Source organism: Neofelis nebulosa, chromosome X (genome assembly GCF_028018385.1).
Source record: "Neofelis nebulosa isolate mNeoNeb1 chromosome X, mNeoNeb1.pri, whole genome shotgun sequence".
Lineage (NCBI taxonomy): Eukaryota > Metazoa > Chordata > Mammalia > Carnivora > Felidae > Neofelis > Neofelis nebulosa.
The window spans coordinates 102,277,661-102,297,793 of NC_080800.1; the positions used below are offsets into that span (position 1 = coordinate 102,277,661).

The 20,133-nt window shown below is 41.4% G+C and overlaps 1 protein-coding gene across 6 annotated transcripts in view; it reads right to left on the minus strand.

Annotated features, from left to right (window-relative positions):
• The window catches only part of TENM1 (teneurin transmembrane protein 1), a 789,989-nt gene that overhangs the window by 153,650 nt on the left and 616,206 nt on the right, over positions 1-20,133 (minus strand). For all 6 annotated transcript variants that reach the window (XM_058713217.1, XM_058713216.1, XM_058713215.1 and 3 more), the window contains one exon: positions 14,925-15,141. In XM_058713217.1, the coding sequence (XP_058569200.1) occupies positions 14,925-15,141 (217 nt within the window). The remainder of the gene's footprint in view (positions 1-14,924; positions 15,142-20,133) is intronic.

The following is a 20,133-nucleotide window of genomic DNA, read 5'->3' on the forward strand; positions in this document are numbered from 1 at the left end:
TGCTTGCTTCCCCAGGCTACTCCTGCTCCAGATGGCCCTTAGGGAGCCTTCAAACATACTCTTGCAAATAGGATGTATTGTGCCACTTTGTTTAGCTCAACTGCTGTTTTGTGCACTCCTAGCTTCTAAACTCAATTATTCATAATTGTAGATGGTATCCTTGTACCTACTTTATTTTTCCTGAGTCACACAGCCACTGAAATGTACTCTCCCCCCCATTTACATCATCGGTTGGGATTATGCTTCTCCTATCCCAGGCGACCTGTAGAATTCATCTTTTTCCTAGGTTAGGCCCTTGTTGAAGCAGTGAGCTGGGTATGGCAGGGGGCTGGCTTTGGTGGGACCACAACTTTACTTTCTGTGCTCTTCATCATTCCGATTGTGGGGTCTCCCTGTTTCCTCTCCCAGAGAGTCTCTGGTGTCTTCAAATCACCACCTAAAGGAAGTATTTGTACTTGGCCTGTCCCTGGCCCGTCTTGGGGAAACATCTTGAATTCTTAAATTTTTTTTTTTTTTTAATTTTTTTTCAACGTTTTTTATTTATTTTTGGGACAGAGAGAGACAGAGCATGAACGGGGGAGGGGCAGAGAGAGAGGGAGACACAGAATCGGAAACAGGCTCCAGGCTCCGAGCCATCAGCCCAGAGCCTGACGCGGGGCTCGAACTCACGGACCGCGAGATCGTGACCTGGCTGAAGTCGGACGCTTAACCGACTGCGCCACCCAGGCGCCCCTTGAATTCTTAAATTTTTGCCACATCAAAACTACTGTCAATGTGAATCCTAATCCTTCAAAGGCCTGTCCTTTTCTGAAACTTTTTAAATTAAATATATGGAACTGAGTCTTTCAAATCAGGTAACAGAGGCGACTGTCAAAAAGCTGGCTCTGCAAATGTGTACAGCAGGTACGCACCCAGCGTGACGGTCTTTTGTGTGGATTGTGTGCGTTCGTGTACTTGGTGCTCACTCTCCTTCTTTGATTCACAGACGTGACTGGGATGCTTTCCTTCCTTGAATCTTTCAGAACAAGAACCTCTCCCTGCTGATCTGGATTAGAGCAAGATGAGCTTGAACTTAGATGGACATGACCAATGTGACTTTAGGAACACGTACGGGGAAGATCACCCCTCCCCAAGTGTTTGTTTTCTCTTTCTGTGGAGAATACAGGCTGCTGCCAAGCTGTCTAACTCACTGTCACTATGCTAAAGCGGCAAGCCCGAAGGAACCGAAGGAACCGCTTCTCCCTTTAACTAAATGCCGCATCCCCTAGGCGTCTGGAGCTCGGTCTGAAGAGCAGGCATCCTGGGAAATGCAAGTCAGAATACACTTTACCCGGAGCCTTATTTAACTAACAAGCTGCTTGTTAGACCACTCTGATGCAAAAGGTCTAATTCCTCCTGTATTTGCTATTTTCATGGCATAGTCAAATTATCCCTAGCCTTCAATAAACTTTTGGTTCCTTTCTCCTCTTTTCTTATTTGCTGTCTTTTGTCTTCAGTGTCAAATTTCCAATATTCATTCAACACCTCAGGCAAAAACATCAACCTCAAGCCCAAGAGTTGGTTTGAAAAACAACACTGAAAACTAAACTGCTGAAAGAAGATGTAATTTACTACATTGTATTTCTGATTAAAATGTTTCCTAAGGAAAATGAGGCGCCAGCCGGGGAAGTTGTAACTATTTGCTTTTGTTGCTAACCTGAGCACAAGCAACCTTTGAAGGGTAACATTCAAAATCAAGGTCCTGGCCAGCAGGGGATCTAGCGGAAGCTGGGCAGGTTAGGTTGTTTTCTCCGTAGGAACAGATGAAATCCTTTCCAGAGCTGACAGCTCTGGTCAAGAGAGAGTGTTGAGGACCGGGATGAGAGAGGCCGTGTGGGTCCTCCGCTCACCAGTGCTGGAATCCTGCCCTGTAAATTCTTCTAGGAGTCGTTATTTGGGACAGAAACCTGCGGCATAGGAGGTGTGGCTCAATGCTTCCCGACATCCCCGCAAGCTTATTATATTGTCAAGTTGCACGGTTGTAGATTGTGTCACTTGGGCTAAAACAGCTCATCCACTGCCATCATGTACTGGAGAAAGGCTCTTCTCTTTAGAGTGTAACTCAGGAACTGTGGTATTGGTGCTCGGTCCCTCCCGGTAATCTTTCTCATATACAGATCAGTGGTTCTCAAACTTTTTTTTCTTTAAAAATTGTTTAATGTTTTTTTTTTTATTTTATTTTTATTTTTTTTTGAGACAGGGAGAGACAGAGCGTGAGTAGGGGAGGAGCAGAAAGAGAGGTAGACACAGAATCCAGAGCAGGCTCCAGGCTCTGAGCTGTCAGCACAGAGCCCGACGCTCGAACTCGTCAACCGTGAGATCATGACCTGAGCGATGTTGGACGCTCAACTGACTGATCCACCCAGGTGCCCTGAGGGGTTCTCAAACTTGATCACACAGCAGAATCACGCGGAGGGCTTGGTAAAACAGTCTCCTGGGCTCCAGACCCAGTTACTGAGTCATAGGTCTGGAATGCAGCCCGAGAATGTGCATTTGTAGCAAGTTCCCAAGTGACGCTGATGCTGCTAAAGACCAAAGTTTGAGAACAACTGTTTTAGTGAAAGCAAGACCAGAACACGGTCAGCCGATTAAAGCGTATGTACTCCTGAAGAGGGAGGCACAGGACACAAGCCATATAAAGGCAGGCAAGTCACTAACTGGTTCACGATCATACCGTGATGAAATAAATCTGTGAGGCATGAATTTTTAACTCATCTATATAAACGGTTTGCCAAATCGTATATTTTTTAACAAAATTTATTAATGTTTATTTATTTTTGAGAGAGAGAGCGAGTGAGAGAGCGGGGGAGGGGCAGAGAGAGAGAGGGAGACACAGAATCGGAAGCAGGCTCCAGGCTCTGAGCTGCCAGCACACGGGGCTCGAAGTCACGAACCGAGAGACCATGACCTGAGCCGAAGTCGGACGCTTCACTGACTGCGCCACCCAGGCACCCCTGCCAAATTATAGTTTGGGGACTTGTGTTGAAGGTGTCATGACAAAGTGGAGGTTGGACTATGAGATGAACCGTAGGGTTCCTTCAAATCCAGAGATCATAAAATGAAAACATGTTTTAACCTGATTTGTCTGTGTTAAATAAGTGTCAATTTCCCCCATCCTTGTTATTCTCTTTAGACAGTGTTTGGATTCGTGTTATTGCACTAGTCATAGCCTGTCTTGGATAAGAGTTATACATCTGTGTGTCTTTTCTATTAGATAGTCTACTCCAGGGCAAGGACTGTGATTTTCCTCTCTGTGTCCTTCCCAGTGCCTGGTGTACACAGCACATGCTCAAGAGAGCTTCATAGACTTTCAAGGCAAATATTTTTACATGAAGATGTAAGATACTTAGAACCTACCCTCATGGCACTGCTTCAAAGGTTTCAGAGACTGCTTTGAGGTTCCTGTGCGACAGATGCCTTACAGTTCATTTATTAGAAGCCAGCATTCCGGATTGTGCATGAGGACTTTCTCCTCATGAGAGTTTTGTTTGATAATTGACTACTTCAGGGAATTAAATGGTGCCCCTGTGACTGGGAAGAATGAATGAACAGTCCCCCTCGCATGCTTAATTTATGAACACTAACCCCATCATTCCTTTATATATTGCCATACAATTACGATGTGGTATCTCATAATTTAAATACATTTGAGGGTTCTAATATTCAGATATTTGGGGGGTTTCCACACAGCACAGGCTGGGTTTTCGATACATGTTATCTAAGCGGGTACAGCACCATGAAAATACTTAATGGCATAGCACAAACCTGTTTTCATGTTCTGAAAATGTGAATGCAGTGAATGTTCATATGCAAACCCAATAAAATCTCATTAGTTTTTACTGAAATAGAGCGGGCAGATTTAATCCTACTCAGTTGGTCACTGGCCCAAATAAATAATACCTACTAAATGGGTAACGTTAAAAGCAGCTGGAAGCATTACCCATCAACATTCTAGGACATTCTGGGAAAGGTGGTGCCATTGAAAATGCAGATAGCTTTTTAAGCAGAATTATTTTCCTCATGGCTAGCGATGTTTCAAGTAAAACAAAATGGGGGCACTCACCCTGAGGACGGTGGCTATTTTCCCATCTGCCCTGGTAATTGCTTGTCAAAAGCAGGCTTGCTTTGGATGCCTGAGATCCCCAAAGTAATGGGAAAAAGATCAAGTGTTTTGAAGCAATAAGAAAACTGACGACACAGTCACATTTTCAGGACTGCGTAAGTGCCAGTTTGCTTCATTTAGACACATGATTATTTTTGTCCAGAATTTGAATCCTGAAATATTTGTCCTGTAAGCCCTTGCGACTCCCGAATAGCGTCAAGTTGGTTTTTAGTTGGTTTGGTTTCGTTTGGATTTTGCCTGTGTTACACATCACTCCAATGGTTCTTTGTAATCAGCCCTATGGGGTTTTATTAACCTCATTAACCTTTCCTGTCACTTCTCTGCGAATCTGCCCTTCAAATAACGGATAGGCCTTAAATATACGGGAAGGCTGTCTGATTGGCTATAGCCTGGCCACGGGTTACTCTTCCTTCCACTGAGGAAAACGAGGAAAACGTGAGGCCTAGCTCCACCCACACCAGTTCTAGCTTGGCCTTGCTGGTCATCACCGCTGTGACTTTTCCCTGCCCTGTCTTCAGCCACCTCATAAACATGTCAGTAACAATAAAACAACCCAGTAAAATGATTGTCTTATGAACTGTACCTTGCTAATGGAACTCTATTGTGTCCCCTGGTACTTGTTAAATATATATAACATACACAAACTTACATAAATAAAACACTTATGAAGGACTTATTACTCTGAGCACTTTCTTTATCTTATTTCATTTAGTATCAATATAACCTTGGGTTGGTACACAATTACTAGCCTGTTTTAAAAAATGAGGAAACAGCCAGAGAGGTTAAAAAAAAAACACAACTTGCTCAACTTAACACGGCTCGAAAGTGGCAGAGCGGTGGAGGCCTTTGGACCTGGATTCTAAGGGGCCTGAGCTATACTGCAGATCTTTCTTAAGATGGAAAAAATGTGGCTATAAATGAACATAAAGAGCTCACCTAGAAAGATGGTGCTATCGCTTTCCATAGGGCCTGGGCTCCTGGAGACATTCACGAACCGCTGCGTACTTTCTACGTGCTGTGTGTGGAGTGCAGATGAGCGGCCACGTGTCACTCATTCCCTCTCCCCAAGCCTGCATTTACTCTGCCCTCTCTAGACACACATTTAGATGACAGAACCGGCTACGGCCACTGCAAGCAAATAGTATGGCTAAGAAGTAAGTAATAAGGAGTTGAGCCTTTTGAATTTCTTAATGGGGCAGTAAGATGGATAAAATGTCAGAAAATCCCTACTCCTACTGAGATAAGCTGTAGATAGATAGCTACTGGTATTACTAATCACAATTATTAAGCATCTCAGAACATCTGAGTGCCAAAATACCACAATCAATTGAACAGCCTTTTGAAGATTTGTGCTCTGATTTCTTTTTGTTCTTCTTTGCCCAAGAGCGTTTGCAAGGAAGTGAAAGTCACACGTTCTTTCTTTTTGGTACCTTTAGGTGTTGACTGCTGATTTCAGGAGCTAGTCAGCACTATATATCTTGGAACCTTCAGCACTTTGTAATTTTTATAATGTGTTTCCTAAACTTTAGCATTAGACAAAATAGTTGTCTGAAAAATCAGGAGATCCCGTCTTCACATACGTAACACCTTTCATATAAACGAGATCAAAGTGGTTTATTAGCAAGTAGCAATGATTTTAACTTCCCACTTAGGATGAAAACTGCAGAAGCGATAAGCGAAGGAGGTTGCTCAGGAAAAGCAACATGGTAAGACAAACAGAACTGCGAGGGACCATGGCCGGGCCAAACCACACTTGGAATTCCTTTTCCAAATGTGGGCAGGTCATATGCAGTTCTTTGCTTCAGAAAGCAAGGTGAACACGAGATAGATTTGCAGATGCTGATGCTCTAGGAAGAGCGTCTCCCAGTTCTTAGCTTATTCAATTTACTCAGTAATTGTTGCATTGTGTGTTTATCAACCCTTAGTTGTATACTCGGTATCATGTTTTTCATGTTCCTAGATTCTAACTACACAAAAACCTGCTATTAGCAAATAGACTTGGAGAACCTTAACTAGCAGATTGGTGAAAAAGTTAAAGAGAAAACATATGGATTCAAATTTGTATCTCAGCAAAATTACAAATGATCATGTTATAGACCTTCGGGGGGGTTACCTGTGTGTAGATGAAAGTGTGAGTGTTGCTTCCACGAATGCTTGAATACCATTGGATTTTAGATATTTGAAAATACAAGCTATTCTTACCTCTTCTTTTTCCTAATTCCAAATCAGCGAGTGCTTTCTATATGTTTAATCTCTTTTGAGTTCAACACTAATTGATGGATCTGCTATTTTTTTTTTTTTCTTTTCAGGACTAAAATAGTCTGGGCTATTGCTGATTTCTTGCTAGAGGTTATTCAGTTTGTCTGAGCGATTCAAATTTTCTCAATGCACTACTCCTAGAGAATAGGCACCCCATCCCTGTATAGTAAAACCTAGTACACAGTATATAGTAATTGTTGAGAAAGGTTTGTTTTACACCTTTTCTTTTCATATAATGCCACAGAATCCTGATTTAGTGGGTCCCTAAAAGTCGCCACCAGGCCCTGGCTTGTGTGACAATCTATTGCATAAGGGTCCAAGATCATCTAAGGTATAGATGAATGCTATGAGGTCTCTGCTCTAGTGTCACTTCCCCAGAGTGGCTTTCCTGGACCACTCTGTCTAAAATGGTCACTCTCTGGAGGTACCTGGTGGTTCAGTCAGTTGGGCACCTGACTCTTGATTTTGGCTCAGGTCATGATCCCAGGGTTGTGGGATCAAGCCCCACATTGGGTTCTGTGCTGAGCGGGGAGCCTGCTTGGGATTCTTTCTCTCTCTCCCTTTGCCCCTCTCACGTGCATGCTCTCTAATAAAAAATTTAAAAACATTTAAAAAAGTATTATTAAAATGGTCACTCTCTGTCCCTAACCTTTATTTCATTTGAAAGTACTTTACCTACCTGACATTTACCTTTTCCTTTTTATTTTAACGTTTATTTATTTTTTGAAAGAGAGAGTGAGAGACAGAGCACAAGCAGGGGAGGGGCAGAGACAGAGGGAGACACAGAATCTGAAGCAGGCTCCAGGCTCTGAGCTGCCAGCATAGAGCCCGAAGGGGCTCGAACCCATGAGCCGTGAGATCATGACCTGAGCCGAGGTCGGACGCTTAGCCGACTGAGCCACCTAGGTGCCCCCTACCTTTTTCATCATCATTCTTCCTCACTAGACCGTATGGGGAAGGTACTTTGTCTGCTGTGGCCCAGAGCCTAGGACAGTGCCCATCACCAAATGAATAAACGGACCAAATAAACATTGTAATGTTCATCGATCTTAAGAGTGAAATGATTAATCTTCCTCCAGGTGGATTATCTTTAAAGAAACTATAGGATCCATCGTTATAAATGATGCCAGAGTGTTGTTAATGGGAATTTTTTTCATTGTGGTAAATGAGAATGTTTTGCTGATTGATTTTTCCCATGGAATTCATCTGTTTAATACAAACATTTTAAATTGTAGGAAAAAATTACTTCCAGCCCCACACTTCAAAGAACGAAGCTTCTTGCAAATAGTTAAGCTGCTCACGGTCCAAATAAGCTTTGTGTTTTTCTTACAAGTTATCAATAGTCTCCCGTTTGCGTCAATTTTAGCAGCTTTTCATGCTCACCTGAGTTAATTAGTCCCATCTCGGAGCTACTGCTGAAAACGTCCCGGTCAGTCTCACTTCTGTCATCATTTAATGACTTTGTCTTTGTTAGAATACCTCTTGTCTTACATCACTGAGGTTCAAGCAGTTGAATTTGAGACCCCTGTGTTGATAAACTCCAAGCTCCCTTAAAAACCTGATGTTTCAGAATCCACAGAACTTACTGCAATTTGTAATTAATTTAATTATGTATGCATTTACTTGATGTTTTGACTGCCTTTACCACTAGAACGTAAGGGGAGCTCTGAATAAAGGGACGTGGTTTCTTTTGTTTCCTCCCATTCATGTAGTTCCTGGCACACAGTGGGCACTCAAGAAATATCTGTTGAATAAATGAGTGAAGACATAGCCTCTTTAAAAAAAAAGAGCTGACATCAGGATATTCTATTAGGGATGGCAGAAGAATTTGATACCTCTTCTGGAAGAATTTAAAGTCCTTGGTTACTTTAGGGGTGCCTGGGTGGCTCAGTCAGTTAAGTGTCCGACTTTGGCTCAGGTCATGATCTTGTGGTCCGGTCCGTGAGTTCAAGCCCCACGTCAGGCTCTGTGCTGACAGCTCAGAGCCTAGAGCCTGCTTTGGATTCTGTGTCTCCCTCTGTCTCCACCCCTCCCCTCCTCACATTCTGTCTCTCTCTCTCTCTGAAAAACAAGTAAACATTAAAAAATTTACAAAAATAAAGTCCTTGGTTACTCTGGACATGCTAATACTTCAGTAAAATACAAATTTTAAAAAGCAGTAATTAGTATCTATAAAGTATGGTTACTCTTTTTTTAATATTTATTTATTTTGAGAGAGAGAGAGTGCCACCCAGGTGCTCAGGTATGCTTGTTTTTAAGCCCTAGTCCCTATTCAAGATCAGCAGGTTCTGCAGCAGTGACCCATCTCCCTGCAACCTTCCCCACCTTAACCTCACTCTTGATTCAATCATTCATTTTGCCATTCACAGGATTTCCAATGGTATAAATTTCCACCTCAACTAAGTGCAGAGAAGCACGTTTTATTAAACAAGTTATGTTAAGTAATTATGGCTGTTACCAGGTATCATGAATAATCAGGAGCATGAATCAAGGTTTTATTACCGAGCGGGGTATAGTAAGGGAGGGGGAAGGCTTGCGTAAGTCAAGAGTTTGCCAAGAATGCCATGCTCTAGGCATTATAGTACTTCCATTTGCTCGGGGGCACTTGTCTTTGTTTTTCTCATGAGACAGAATGACGACGACGTGTACCAAAGGGAGCCAGTTCACGGCAGCCTTCACATTGCCTTCTTGATATTGCTCCTTCTTTTCTGATTTTTTCTTGATTCTAAATTTTGATTATCTAGCCCATTGAAGGAAGAGAGAATTATTGACGCTTGTACAAAGTTATAAATGATGTCAATTATGGGCAGGCTCTGACAGTGGTGGAATGTCTCATAAGGTAAAAAAAAAAAAAAAAGTAATTACTTTGCTGCTGTTAGATAATCACTTCATCTTTTATGAATTTGTTCCTGTGCTATTTGGAGAACAGTAATCTTACCTTTAGGCTGGTTCTACATTTGGGAATTGACTTATTTGAGGTCCTAATATCATCTGTGTGTTCTAGGCAACAAAAATGAGTTTTTCATTGGCAAATACGAGAAGAACACTTCAATATTACTACAATGGAGTCACTCACTCCTTCTTTCCCGGCTTTTTGCTAAGTACTGTGTTAGACTCTGGGATACAGTGGTATGATAGATTAAAGATGGCCACGAATTCTTTGATACTTCTCTCATCATGAGGGGGGATCTATGTCTCCCCCACTTTGAATCTGGGCAAGCTCTGTGACTTCTGTAACTAACAGCATGTAACATAAGTGACACTGTTAAAATTTCTGGACACAGGCTTTAAGAGACTGGCATCTTCCATTTCTTGTCTCTTCGAATGCTCCCTCTTGGAGCCGTGAGCCACCATATACGAGCTCTGACAAACTCAAGGCTGGTGGCCATGCCAATGGGAAGCCCAAGTAGAAAGGCTGTATGTAGAAGGAGAGATTCCTGGCTGTTATCCAGCTGTTCCAGGCCCCAGCTATTTGAGTTATCCAAGCTGAGAGCCCAAACGTCACCAAGAAAAGACAAGACATCCTGGCCATACCCTGTGTGAATTTCTGACCCACAGAATCATGATATATAATAATAAAATATATTTGAATCCATTATGTTTTGGAGTAGTTTTCTACACAGCAATAGATAATGAAAACAAGGAGAGAACAAATCAGACTTGGTCCTCGTCCTCAAAGAACTTATGATTTAGCAATTGGAACAATCCAGAGCTAATACTGTATAAATCCCAGTATGGAGCAAGAAACTGAAATATAGCAACTTCATAGAAACTAGAAGAAACCTATCATTTTGCTTAACCTCTTCGCTCTGCACCCTGCTAACAGTGCTGTTATGTACGCAATGCTGTACTAAGTTTGGTCCCAACTCTAGAACTTTTCAACTAAGGGTGGGCATTTACCAGGAGTGAGTGGGCAGAAGAGGCTGCCATAACTTCACCCAACGGTATTGCTGCAAATTTTTAAATCTTTAAATTGTTCTTAAAACCCTTCTAAGTGATAAACACAATAGCCAAATGCCTCTCAATGTCCTTCTCATAGAAAGTAACCATTTTGCTCCTACTACAAGTGGGACCTGGACTATCTGAGTCGTGACTGGTGATACATGATGCCATCGGTTAAAATCCCCTGCCTCAAGGGAGTGACTGGCCTAAGGTGTGAGGCAGAGTGTATACGAACTATTCACAGGGTATACACAGGTGCCCTGGTGAACTAAGGGTGGAAATATCATTCCATTCATGTGATTTCTGGTTCATGTTCAGTCACCTTTTTTTCTTTTTAAACCAACATAGTAAAAGGCCCCAAATTAAGTAAAATGGTAAGATGAGATTTTTAAAGATCCTCAGGGAAACAGAGAAGAAAGACAAAACCAAACACTTGAGGTCGTTCCAAGGAAGGCTATAAAAGCTGTGTAGTCCAGAGGTTACCAACTCTAACTCCAGCCGGGCCAGGCGTGCCATTGAATGGGATGGAAGTGAGCCGGGTGTAAGGGGAGCAAGGAATGGTGACTGGAGAGACATGTCACATCCTATCCAGAGAGGCAGTCACCTATGTCACGGCCATGGGTGCAGAGATGCCGCACTTCGCAAATTTTCTAAGGAAGGAAAACCTTCCAATTTTTATATCAGATCTTCTAATTTCTAAATGCTGGGCCAAACAAAACACATCTGCGGGCTGATGCTAAGCAACCTCTGGTGTAGATGCCTGACATGGATTGATGTGGGGTCAGCCTCTCATGGCTACAAAACGGACAAATGAGTTTGGCCAGACCTTGCTGTTGGCGGTTGCACTAACCCTGGTAGGGTTTTGTTTTTTAAATGCACTTCTCCATTAGTGATGGCTAGTAAAATGTCTGGCTTTGCAAATTACTGCTGTCGTTTAGTTTAATGTACTCTTGTTTTTACATATTTATAAAAACCTTTTACATTATTAATAGTGATTAAATGCTTAGACACTGAAGATCAATAATGCTTCTGTTCACCTATTTACATTATTAAAAAGTAATAAGTCATACAGAGCACGTATAATAGGTGGTTTACTTTGTAGTCACGTTGGAGTAGATCGAAAAGATGAAACTCAGGCTACAGGGTAAAAGGTATTGAGGGAAAAAATGGTAACCGAATTGGGCTTGCTAGAGATGTGACTGTGGGCAGGTTACATGTTCACAGCGACATGATGCCATCACGGGGCACGGGAGGTACACATTTCGTGTGCTCTCACGTGCCAGTGGAGCAAACTTGAAACAACAAAAGCTAGTCTCACTTGGATGCACAAGGATGAACAGATGTTTAACCTTTATGTGTCCTTGCAACAATTAGTCACCTGCGCGCCACTGTCTTGAGCTCCGAAGGCTTCTGATGGTGGCAACATTCAGTGGTGAGTCAGCTGTGGGGTCACATTTTGCCAGGAGGCCAATGAGCCCCTTGACAAGGCTTTCTTCGTCGGCTTATCCAGCTATCTCTCAATTATGTGGCAGAAGCAAACAAGCAGAGTGGTTTGCCTGATTATGGCACATAAACATTCTAGATCTGTCTGAAGCATGCAACTCCATAGTCAGGGATATATAAGGACTGTAAGTCTTTTCAGGGTTAGCCATCCCAGCCTTCCAAAGAGCCAAAGTGGCTTGGCATAGTGGTTTCGAGGTCAAGCTCTCGGCACCAGTCTACTTGGGTTCAAATCCTGGCTCTGACACTCACTGATTGTGAACTTGGGCAAACGACTTACTTAACACCTCAGTTCTTGTTTCCTCACATGGAAAGTAGGCATAATAACAGTGTCCACCACATGGAGTTTGGGTAAGGATTAAATGAGATAGCACATGTAAAAGCTTAGTATGAAGCCTGACACATAATAATTGCCAAATAACAATTTGCATATAGGAAAGACCCATCTTAGCCGTCATTCAACCGTGTTCTTCTACCAACAGGAAGTTTGCAAATAACGTCATGGAAATGTATTAAATAGAACTGGATTTTTAACTTCAATTGTTTTTTTTTCTTGTGGTGACCCCGACATAACTCATCCAGTATAAATTAGATCCAAGCCACCAGGTTTAGTTAAGGACAGGTTGAAATGGGGCAGCTATGGCATAACAGAAAGGTTGTAAGAGCTGCTACGATACAAACTCAGTGGCTGTGTGATGCGGGGCCAGTTATTTAATCTCTCTGAACCTGTTTCCTCATGCATAAAATGCACTAGCACAAAGATGTATAGTTCACGGGGCTACTGTGAGGGTAAAATGAAATAATGCCTGCTCGAGGGCTTTGCAAATGAAAAAGGTACTGTTTCGATGTAACCATTATTATTTATATATGTGATCAGAGTCGGATTTACGTTACCCAGAGTGATATCGCATGGGCTTATCTCTTAGAGGCAATAGAGCTAGACTGCTTGCCCTCAACTCTATCCCTTGGAAAAGAACTGCGCCTTTTCTGACAGATTCGATAGGTCTGTAATAGCTGAGACCACTGGATGAAGGGGACCTGTCGTTCTGAATTCAAATGTGACTTGCAGCGCCAAATGATAACTTGCAGCATTTGACAAAAGGATGAAGACAACTCGGTCAAACCGGGAGAAGGAGGGGGCATTAGCTACCGCAAGGAATAGGTCTGTTCACTCTGCCAGCGCTGGCAAGTGGCTGGAGCCTGAAGCCAAACCACAAGGATGGAAGTCTCTCTTCACTTTGCAAAGCTTATCGCGCCAGTGTCCTGCTCTGGGTCATGACCACTCATCTCTTGCCTCTCTCAGGTCCTGACTGTCTCTCTTGACTTGAGTTCAGTGAGTCATTTAACATACCTCCGTGACATGGAGGTTGCTATTTCTTTTACTTTTTTTGTTTTGTTTTGTTTTGGACTCACTTTTCCCTAAGCACGGAGAAAGCTGCAGGGAGAGTGGGGGGAATGGCTGTGTTTTGTTCCTTTTGTTTCCCTGGTGGACAACAAATAAGCCTCCACTACCTAAATCATGACTTTGACTGCAGCCCATCACAAAGTTTCCCCGGAGTTGTTACTGAGCTGGCAGAAACACTTCAGAATGGGGAGGACTAAGTCTCTTGGGAGAAGACAAACTCGATCCCCTGGCAGAACAGGTTTGGGGTTCTGTCAGACACCTAAAAGGTCACTCCCGAACAATAATAAAAACAATGAGGACGCTTTAAGTTTCAGTATCAGTTCTTACATACAATCTGTGGAAAGGATGCTGCTGAATGTTTTAAATTTCCATGCACATCTGGGCTTTTTTCGTTTACTACTTTGTGTAGCTCAAGATTGAGTGGTAATTTTCTTAGATTATCATTTGTATTAATATAAACTCTTGACTGAGTTTTCTTCTGGGGACTGATAGCACCCACCACGATGCAACTAAGTGGGCACGGTGTAGACAGGGGCTACTGGACAAATATTTTGCATGTTTCAAATTTCCATTTGTAACAATCTAGAAGGTAGTGAAATGAACACAGGAGGACATTTTTAAGAGACCAGAAATGTTGACTTCAGTGACTCATTTATGTCTAGTGCTAATTAGTAAAATATATCATTGCTGAAGATGAAGCAGAGAATATAGCAATGAGCAAATTCATGTGATTATACTTCAAACAAGTAAGTTAATTTTGAAAAAATTCTTTACCTACTGGGTTGGGCTTTGGTCTCATGTCTTAGTGACAATTCATGCATTTGAGCTTTCTTAGAAGACAGATTTTCACAAGTCTTGTATTTCACATTAAGACGTCAAATTCAGCCAAGTCTTTCATATAGAAATGTTTTACATCAAGGAATAAAACAACATTTGGCTTTTGAAATTCAGGAGTTTTCAAGGGATAAATCCAGAAGCTAAACAATAAATCTGCAAATTATACTTCCATCCTGTTTTTGTCATTAAAAGCCTCATCTGTGCTTTGCTACAAATAATACATACTGTACGTGTGTGTGTGCGTGTGTGTGTGTGTGTACACCGTTGACCCTTGAACAACACAGGGGTTAGGGTTCCCCCATGAAGTTGGAAGATCCACATATAACTTTTGATACCTCAAAAACTTAACCACTAATAGCTCACTGTTGACCAGAAGCCTTACTAAGAACATAAACAACTGATTAATGCATATTTTGTATGTTATATGTATTGTATACTGTATTCTTACAATAAAGTAAGCTAGAGAAAAAATGGTATCAAGAAAATCATAAGGAAAATACATTTGCAGTGTTGTACTGTGAAAAAACCCACATATAAGTGGATCCGTTAAATTCAAACCTGTGTTGTTCAAGGGTCAACTGTATACACACACACACACACATTTATATGTGTATCTTTTACGATAAAGAATCTCAAGAAATGGCTTCTCACTCTTAACCAAACAGTAAGGTCTTGGGTATTCCAGAGATGCCTACAAAAGGAATTGATACATACTGTGTGGAATGGAAAGTAGCGTGACTTTTAGAAGACCTCTTCCTTTCATAGTTAAGGAAAACCATGACCACTGTTTATTAAGAAACAAAATAAATACATACATACCTGCTGTCAAATGAGATCTCTGGAGGAATGACATGAGTACTGTCCTTGCCCATGAGGAATTTGATTCGATCATAGAAGAGTCTCGAAGTGTGCTGAGAGAAGAGGGGTTGGCTTTGCTGAATGAGGTCAAGAGGATCTGGTGAGCCCTGACAGAGGGGACTTACATAACAGTTGCTTTGTTGACAACAATCAGGGTCCACACAGTCAGTCAAACCATCTGAAAAAAAAATATGCTTTTTGAAATTTAACTTCAAGAGAAACAACACTGTTTAAAATATGCACAGATGGAGAAAAATCTAGAATACAGACAAAGGTAACTGTCCATGTTTTGAGTTTAGGATCTATTAAATTTGCATGTTTCTCATGAAAAATTACTCTGAGTTTAGATGGCACAAACTATTTTGCTCATAAATCTTTCTTCCCTGAATTCTCCAGCATTTATGGGCTGTACTGTACTGTGTACATTTGGATAGAGTCTTCCATTAGGTATCACTCTCTTTAGAAGTTTCCTTCTTCCTCAGCAAGGCCATTCCTCCAGGATAGCAACTATTCTTAGAGTTCTTTTGAATTTCTCACACCATGTGCATTCATGAGCACACAATTAACAAATGCTTGCCAACTTGAATTTGTTTGTGTTTTTTAAAACATCTCCTAATATTCTTGTCTAGTGGTAATTCTCAAAATAGAAGTGGGCATTCTCATAGTGATAATTTGTGTCTGGGGCAGGGCAGTGATTTTCAAATGTGTAGCCAATTATCTTGGGGAGCTTATTAAATATACACATTTTTGAGCCCCACCTATTAAATCAGAATTTCTTCAAGCCCAGGATTATGCATATTTACTGTGAGTGAATCTGAGGCACACTACTGTTTCAGAACCATTTTTTTTTTTTTTGAATTTGTAGAATCAACTAGTCCTTACTTGTTCCTAACTGCGGTTATTTGATGCAAGTACTAATGAATCTCAGGTATATGAATGTGATGAGTTGCTCTCTTTCATTTTGTAGGCCTTCACTATTTACTCAAGACTCTCGGATCTCTGGTTGTACCAATAAAAAATCACATAAAGATTGCATTCTTTGGTAGAGGAATTGATGAGGGGCACAGGGTTACAGGAGGAGGGGAGACCATCTGAGAATCTAATAGGTGCAAAAACACTGTGTTAGATGATTGGGGAAGTAAATAGAGAAAAAGACTCTTTTCCTGTTTTCAGGAGCTCAGAGTTTAGTAGGAGAAACAGGTGTATAAACAGCTGACTCTTACACGAGTTAAAAGTGCAGTAAGTATTACAAGAGACTACGTGCAAAGAGAAGGGGCTGGAGTGATTAACTGAGCATATGGACACTTCATTCCACCCCCAACAAGCAAAAAAATTAAAATCCTTCCAAGGTCCTTAAAGCAGACAAGTAGCTCTAATTTAGATGTTTAACAAGGGTAAATATAAAGATGCTAATCTTCCTGGCTGGCAGTGGAACAGGGAGGTTCAGATGGATCACCGGCTCCTTAAGGCTGATGATGAAAGTTGCCAGCGCTGGTTTCACGCAGCTCTTTGGCTTGTTCCCTTCCTGACGTGGGTGCCCCTGTGGAGGCGGACAGGGGTGGACCACAGCTGGGGGCAATGAAAGCCAGGAACACCAAGAGAGTAGACATTTGGAACAGTAGCCCTGGGGCACCCAGGGAATATTTTCCCCCACATGAGGTCGTTTAAAATTCCCTGTACCACAGACACTACTTTGATATAAAATGCGGTTTGCTGCTTTCTTGCCTTCCCTGGTTGTTCAGTGCATTTTTTGCCCTGGTTTCTACTTCTCTGTAGACATCTTTCTTTTTCACTGATGACTAACTTTTAAGCGTGGATTTGTTGCAGTAAGAAGTCCCCTTCTGCTCTCCTTTCTCCCCTCATTCATCATACTGGCAGATTTTCTATAGATTTCAGAGGCCACCACCACCTCCCTCTCCAATACATTGTTGTCAGTCTCCTATTAGCACATTATCTCTTTACTCTGCTAATTAAACATCTGGATGCACTGAAAAGCTGGCAAAAACATCAGGCCGATTAAAGGAGTTCTCTGATGTCTGGAATTGGTGCATAATACACGGAAGAATGGAAAACTGCTTTTCAAATGGGCAGTCACCTTTATCTTTCAGTCGGTGACGAACGTACTAGTAATAATCAGATCGGGCACTCACAGGTTTCAACCTGTCAGTCCCACGATCCAAACTGATTTTTGAAAACAAATAGATTTTAAATAAATAGAAATGTCCAAATGATATTCAAAAATCAATTCTAAAAACTAAACACAGATCCAATTCAAAACTGGGACTCACATTCTCATCTAGTTATGTGCTATAAATTCCAAGCTAATGCTTCATATTTAATAGTTGCTATTATATAGGGCTGACCCTGTAAGACCTCTGTTTTCTTAGAGAACAGTGAGACTTCTGTTGAATCTAGGAAGGCTGCAGGCAAGCAGACCAATAATGGTATACAAGCCCCAAATTATAATTTATAGGTAAGCCCAATACGTGCACAAAGATCTAGTTACCAATTATCACATTTGGATAACACTCCATACAGTATGTCTAGACTGTTACAAAGAAGTGCAAATGACAGTCACACTGCATGTGTGGGTTTCTTTCTTGCTCTTTCTTTCTTTCTTTCTTTCTTTTTTTTCTTGGACTATTACCGGTTCTATTATTGTTCTGAATTGGAAGCTGTGGCACCCTCCTGACAGCCAGGCTCAGGGTATCAGATATGAACATATCAAATATTAACTGATTTTACTTTTAGGGCCTCTTCATTTTAAAGGACTAAAAAATAAAACCCAGTAAAAAAGAAGGAGGTCAAATTATCTTGAAGGACTAAACATGGCATTCATTGATCTTAGCTTTGCCAGCCAGTTAGGGACTATGCCAGGAGGCCCAACTGGGGCTGATAAAGACCAAGGACACTGGTTTCTTTTCTACATGATCTAGTAATTTACTATAAAGCTTTTACTTACCAGATGTATGCCCGTGGATGAAAGAAGGATTGGACAGGGGGATGTGAATGATATACGGAAAACCTATCCTTTTCTAATCCTTAAAATGAATTTGTAAATATCCTTTTACGGACAACATCCATATTATCACATTGATAAAAATGGACAGCTAGGTCATGACAGGGTACCCAAAAGGATTTGGAAGCATGTATAATTAGCTAATATACTAGGTATGGCACTAGGTTCTTCCACATAGATTATTTCAACTGATCCCTACAACAACCCCGTTAGGTAGACATCTCATCTTCATTTACATTTAAGGAGGAGAGGGTAAATGTGATTGCACAGTTGGAGGAAATAGGAGAGTCCTATCAACACGCAGTGTTCTCGCTACACATCACATGTTCAGCAGCAACATCTAAGCAGTATTACTAGCACTGGCCCAGGCTGTAAGGCTTCTAAGCACCTGACTAATGTAGGTATTTAGAACACACGAAGCGGTTAAGGTCAAAGAACCGGACTGTGATTCTAATCTTACTTCGCTGCTTACAATCTAAATGATCCTAGACAAATCAGTTCATCTCTTGGATTCTTAACTTCCTTACCTACAAGATGGGGATTATAAAAACGCCTACCCCACAGGGCTGTTGTAAGGATCACCTGCTATAATAATCATAAAGAATTTAGCACAGTGTTTGGTACGCAGCTAGCACTCTCGATCAATGTTAGCTCTTGCCATTAACCAAGTTCTACCCTGCACAGACTGCAAAGAGTCTAAGGATAGAGTCCCGGGGGTAGATGCCAATGGTGTGCAGTGGCAGCTAAAAACGTTCAGACCCACTTCTACTGAAGGTGCCTTATCACTGGCCAGAGGGCAATTAACTTCTGTGTCGCATATTCAGTTCGCTGGAATGTGTTCATTTTGTGCACTCTGCATGGTTAGGTTGTCAGATGGGTAGAATCCTGTGTGGCTCTAAATAGACACTAATGCTACAGTAAATCTTTATTCATTGAATTTCACAAATTCACAATTTGTTATCATTTGGACAGGGGCTGGACTGAAGCTTAACCTTTTCAGCATCTATAGAACAGAGGGTCTGCCAAGCAAATGAATAGTCAAAAAGAAATTGAAGGGCTGATCATTCCCGTGACTCAGTTAAATAAAATCTTCTCAGGCATTTTAGAAACCCATAAAAATGGACTAATTATAAATCATTCATAAATTTTTACTCAAGCAGGCCCCCCTACTAGGCACTGCCATTAGCTTAGCTGTTGCTGTTATATGCGTGGAAGGTAATAGGACTGTATTTCCTTTGGAAATAGACTATAATTCATTTGATCTTTCACTTATTCAGGCTGACTTTCACCTCCAGGCTTTTGCTGTATTAGTAAGAAGAAAATGGGAGAGGCTCAAGTGCACTCAGGATTTGACCTGATCCAATCACTGTTATTGCAATCACCTCATACAATTGACTTTTCCTGGGTCATGAAAGTAAATTGTTTATATGCCACTAATGTTCGTGTCCTCTGGTCCCCACCTGCCATCACTGGGGCTTCTCACATCACTCAGAGTAGAAGCCCATGTCCTGACAATGACTTAACTTCCCCCCCAGTCTGGCTCTTCACAGTCTCTCTCTTACCTCTCTGACCTTACCTCCTATTATCCCATGACCTTCCAAGAAGTTTGGAAAACATGTGACCTTCCCCATTATTCCTTTGCCTGGAATGTTCTTTATTCCAGTATCAACATGGCTCTCCCCTCACTTCCTTTAAGTCCGAATGCCACCTTTTCAGGGAGGCTTTCATTTTCCACCTTATTTAAAATTCCACCCCTGTTCCACATCCTATCTTTTAATCTGCTTTTTAAAAAATGTCTCCGTCACACTTACCATCTTCTAGCATACTATTTCTTTTAAAATTTCTTTTAAAATTTTGGTTTATTGTCTGCCTCTCACGACTAGAATCTAAGCTCCCTGGAAGCAACGATTTAGTCTTTTTTATTCACTATTTCTTCACTTGAACAGTGAATGCCGTTCAAAGTAAGCATTCAGTGAGTGTGTGTTGAATGAATACATGCGTGTCCTGAAAGTCCTATTTCTATGACATTTGTAAATCTACCTAAAGATTAATAAACATTCAACTAATGCATCAAAAAACACAATTTATAAATAGATTCTTCATTGATACCACACTTTTATTACCCACTTTAAATTAATGGATTTCGAACAT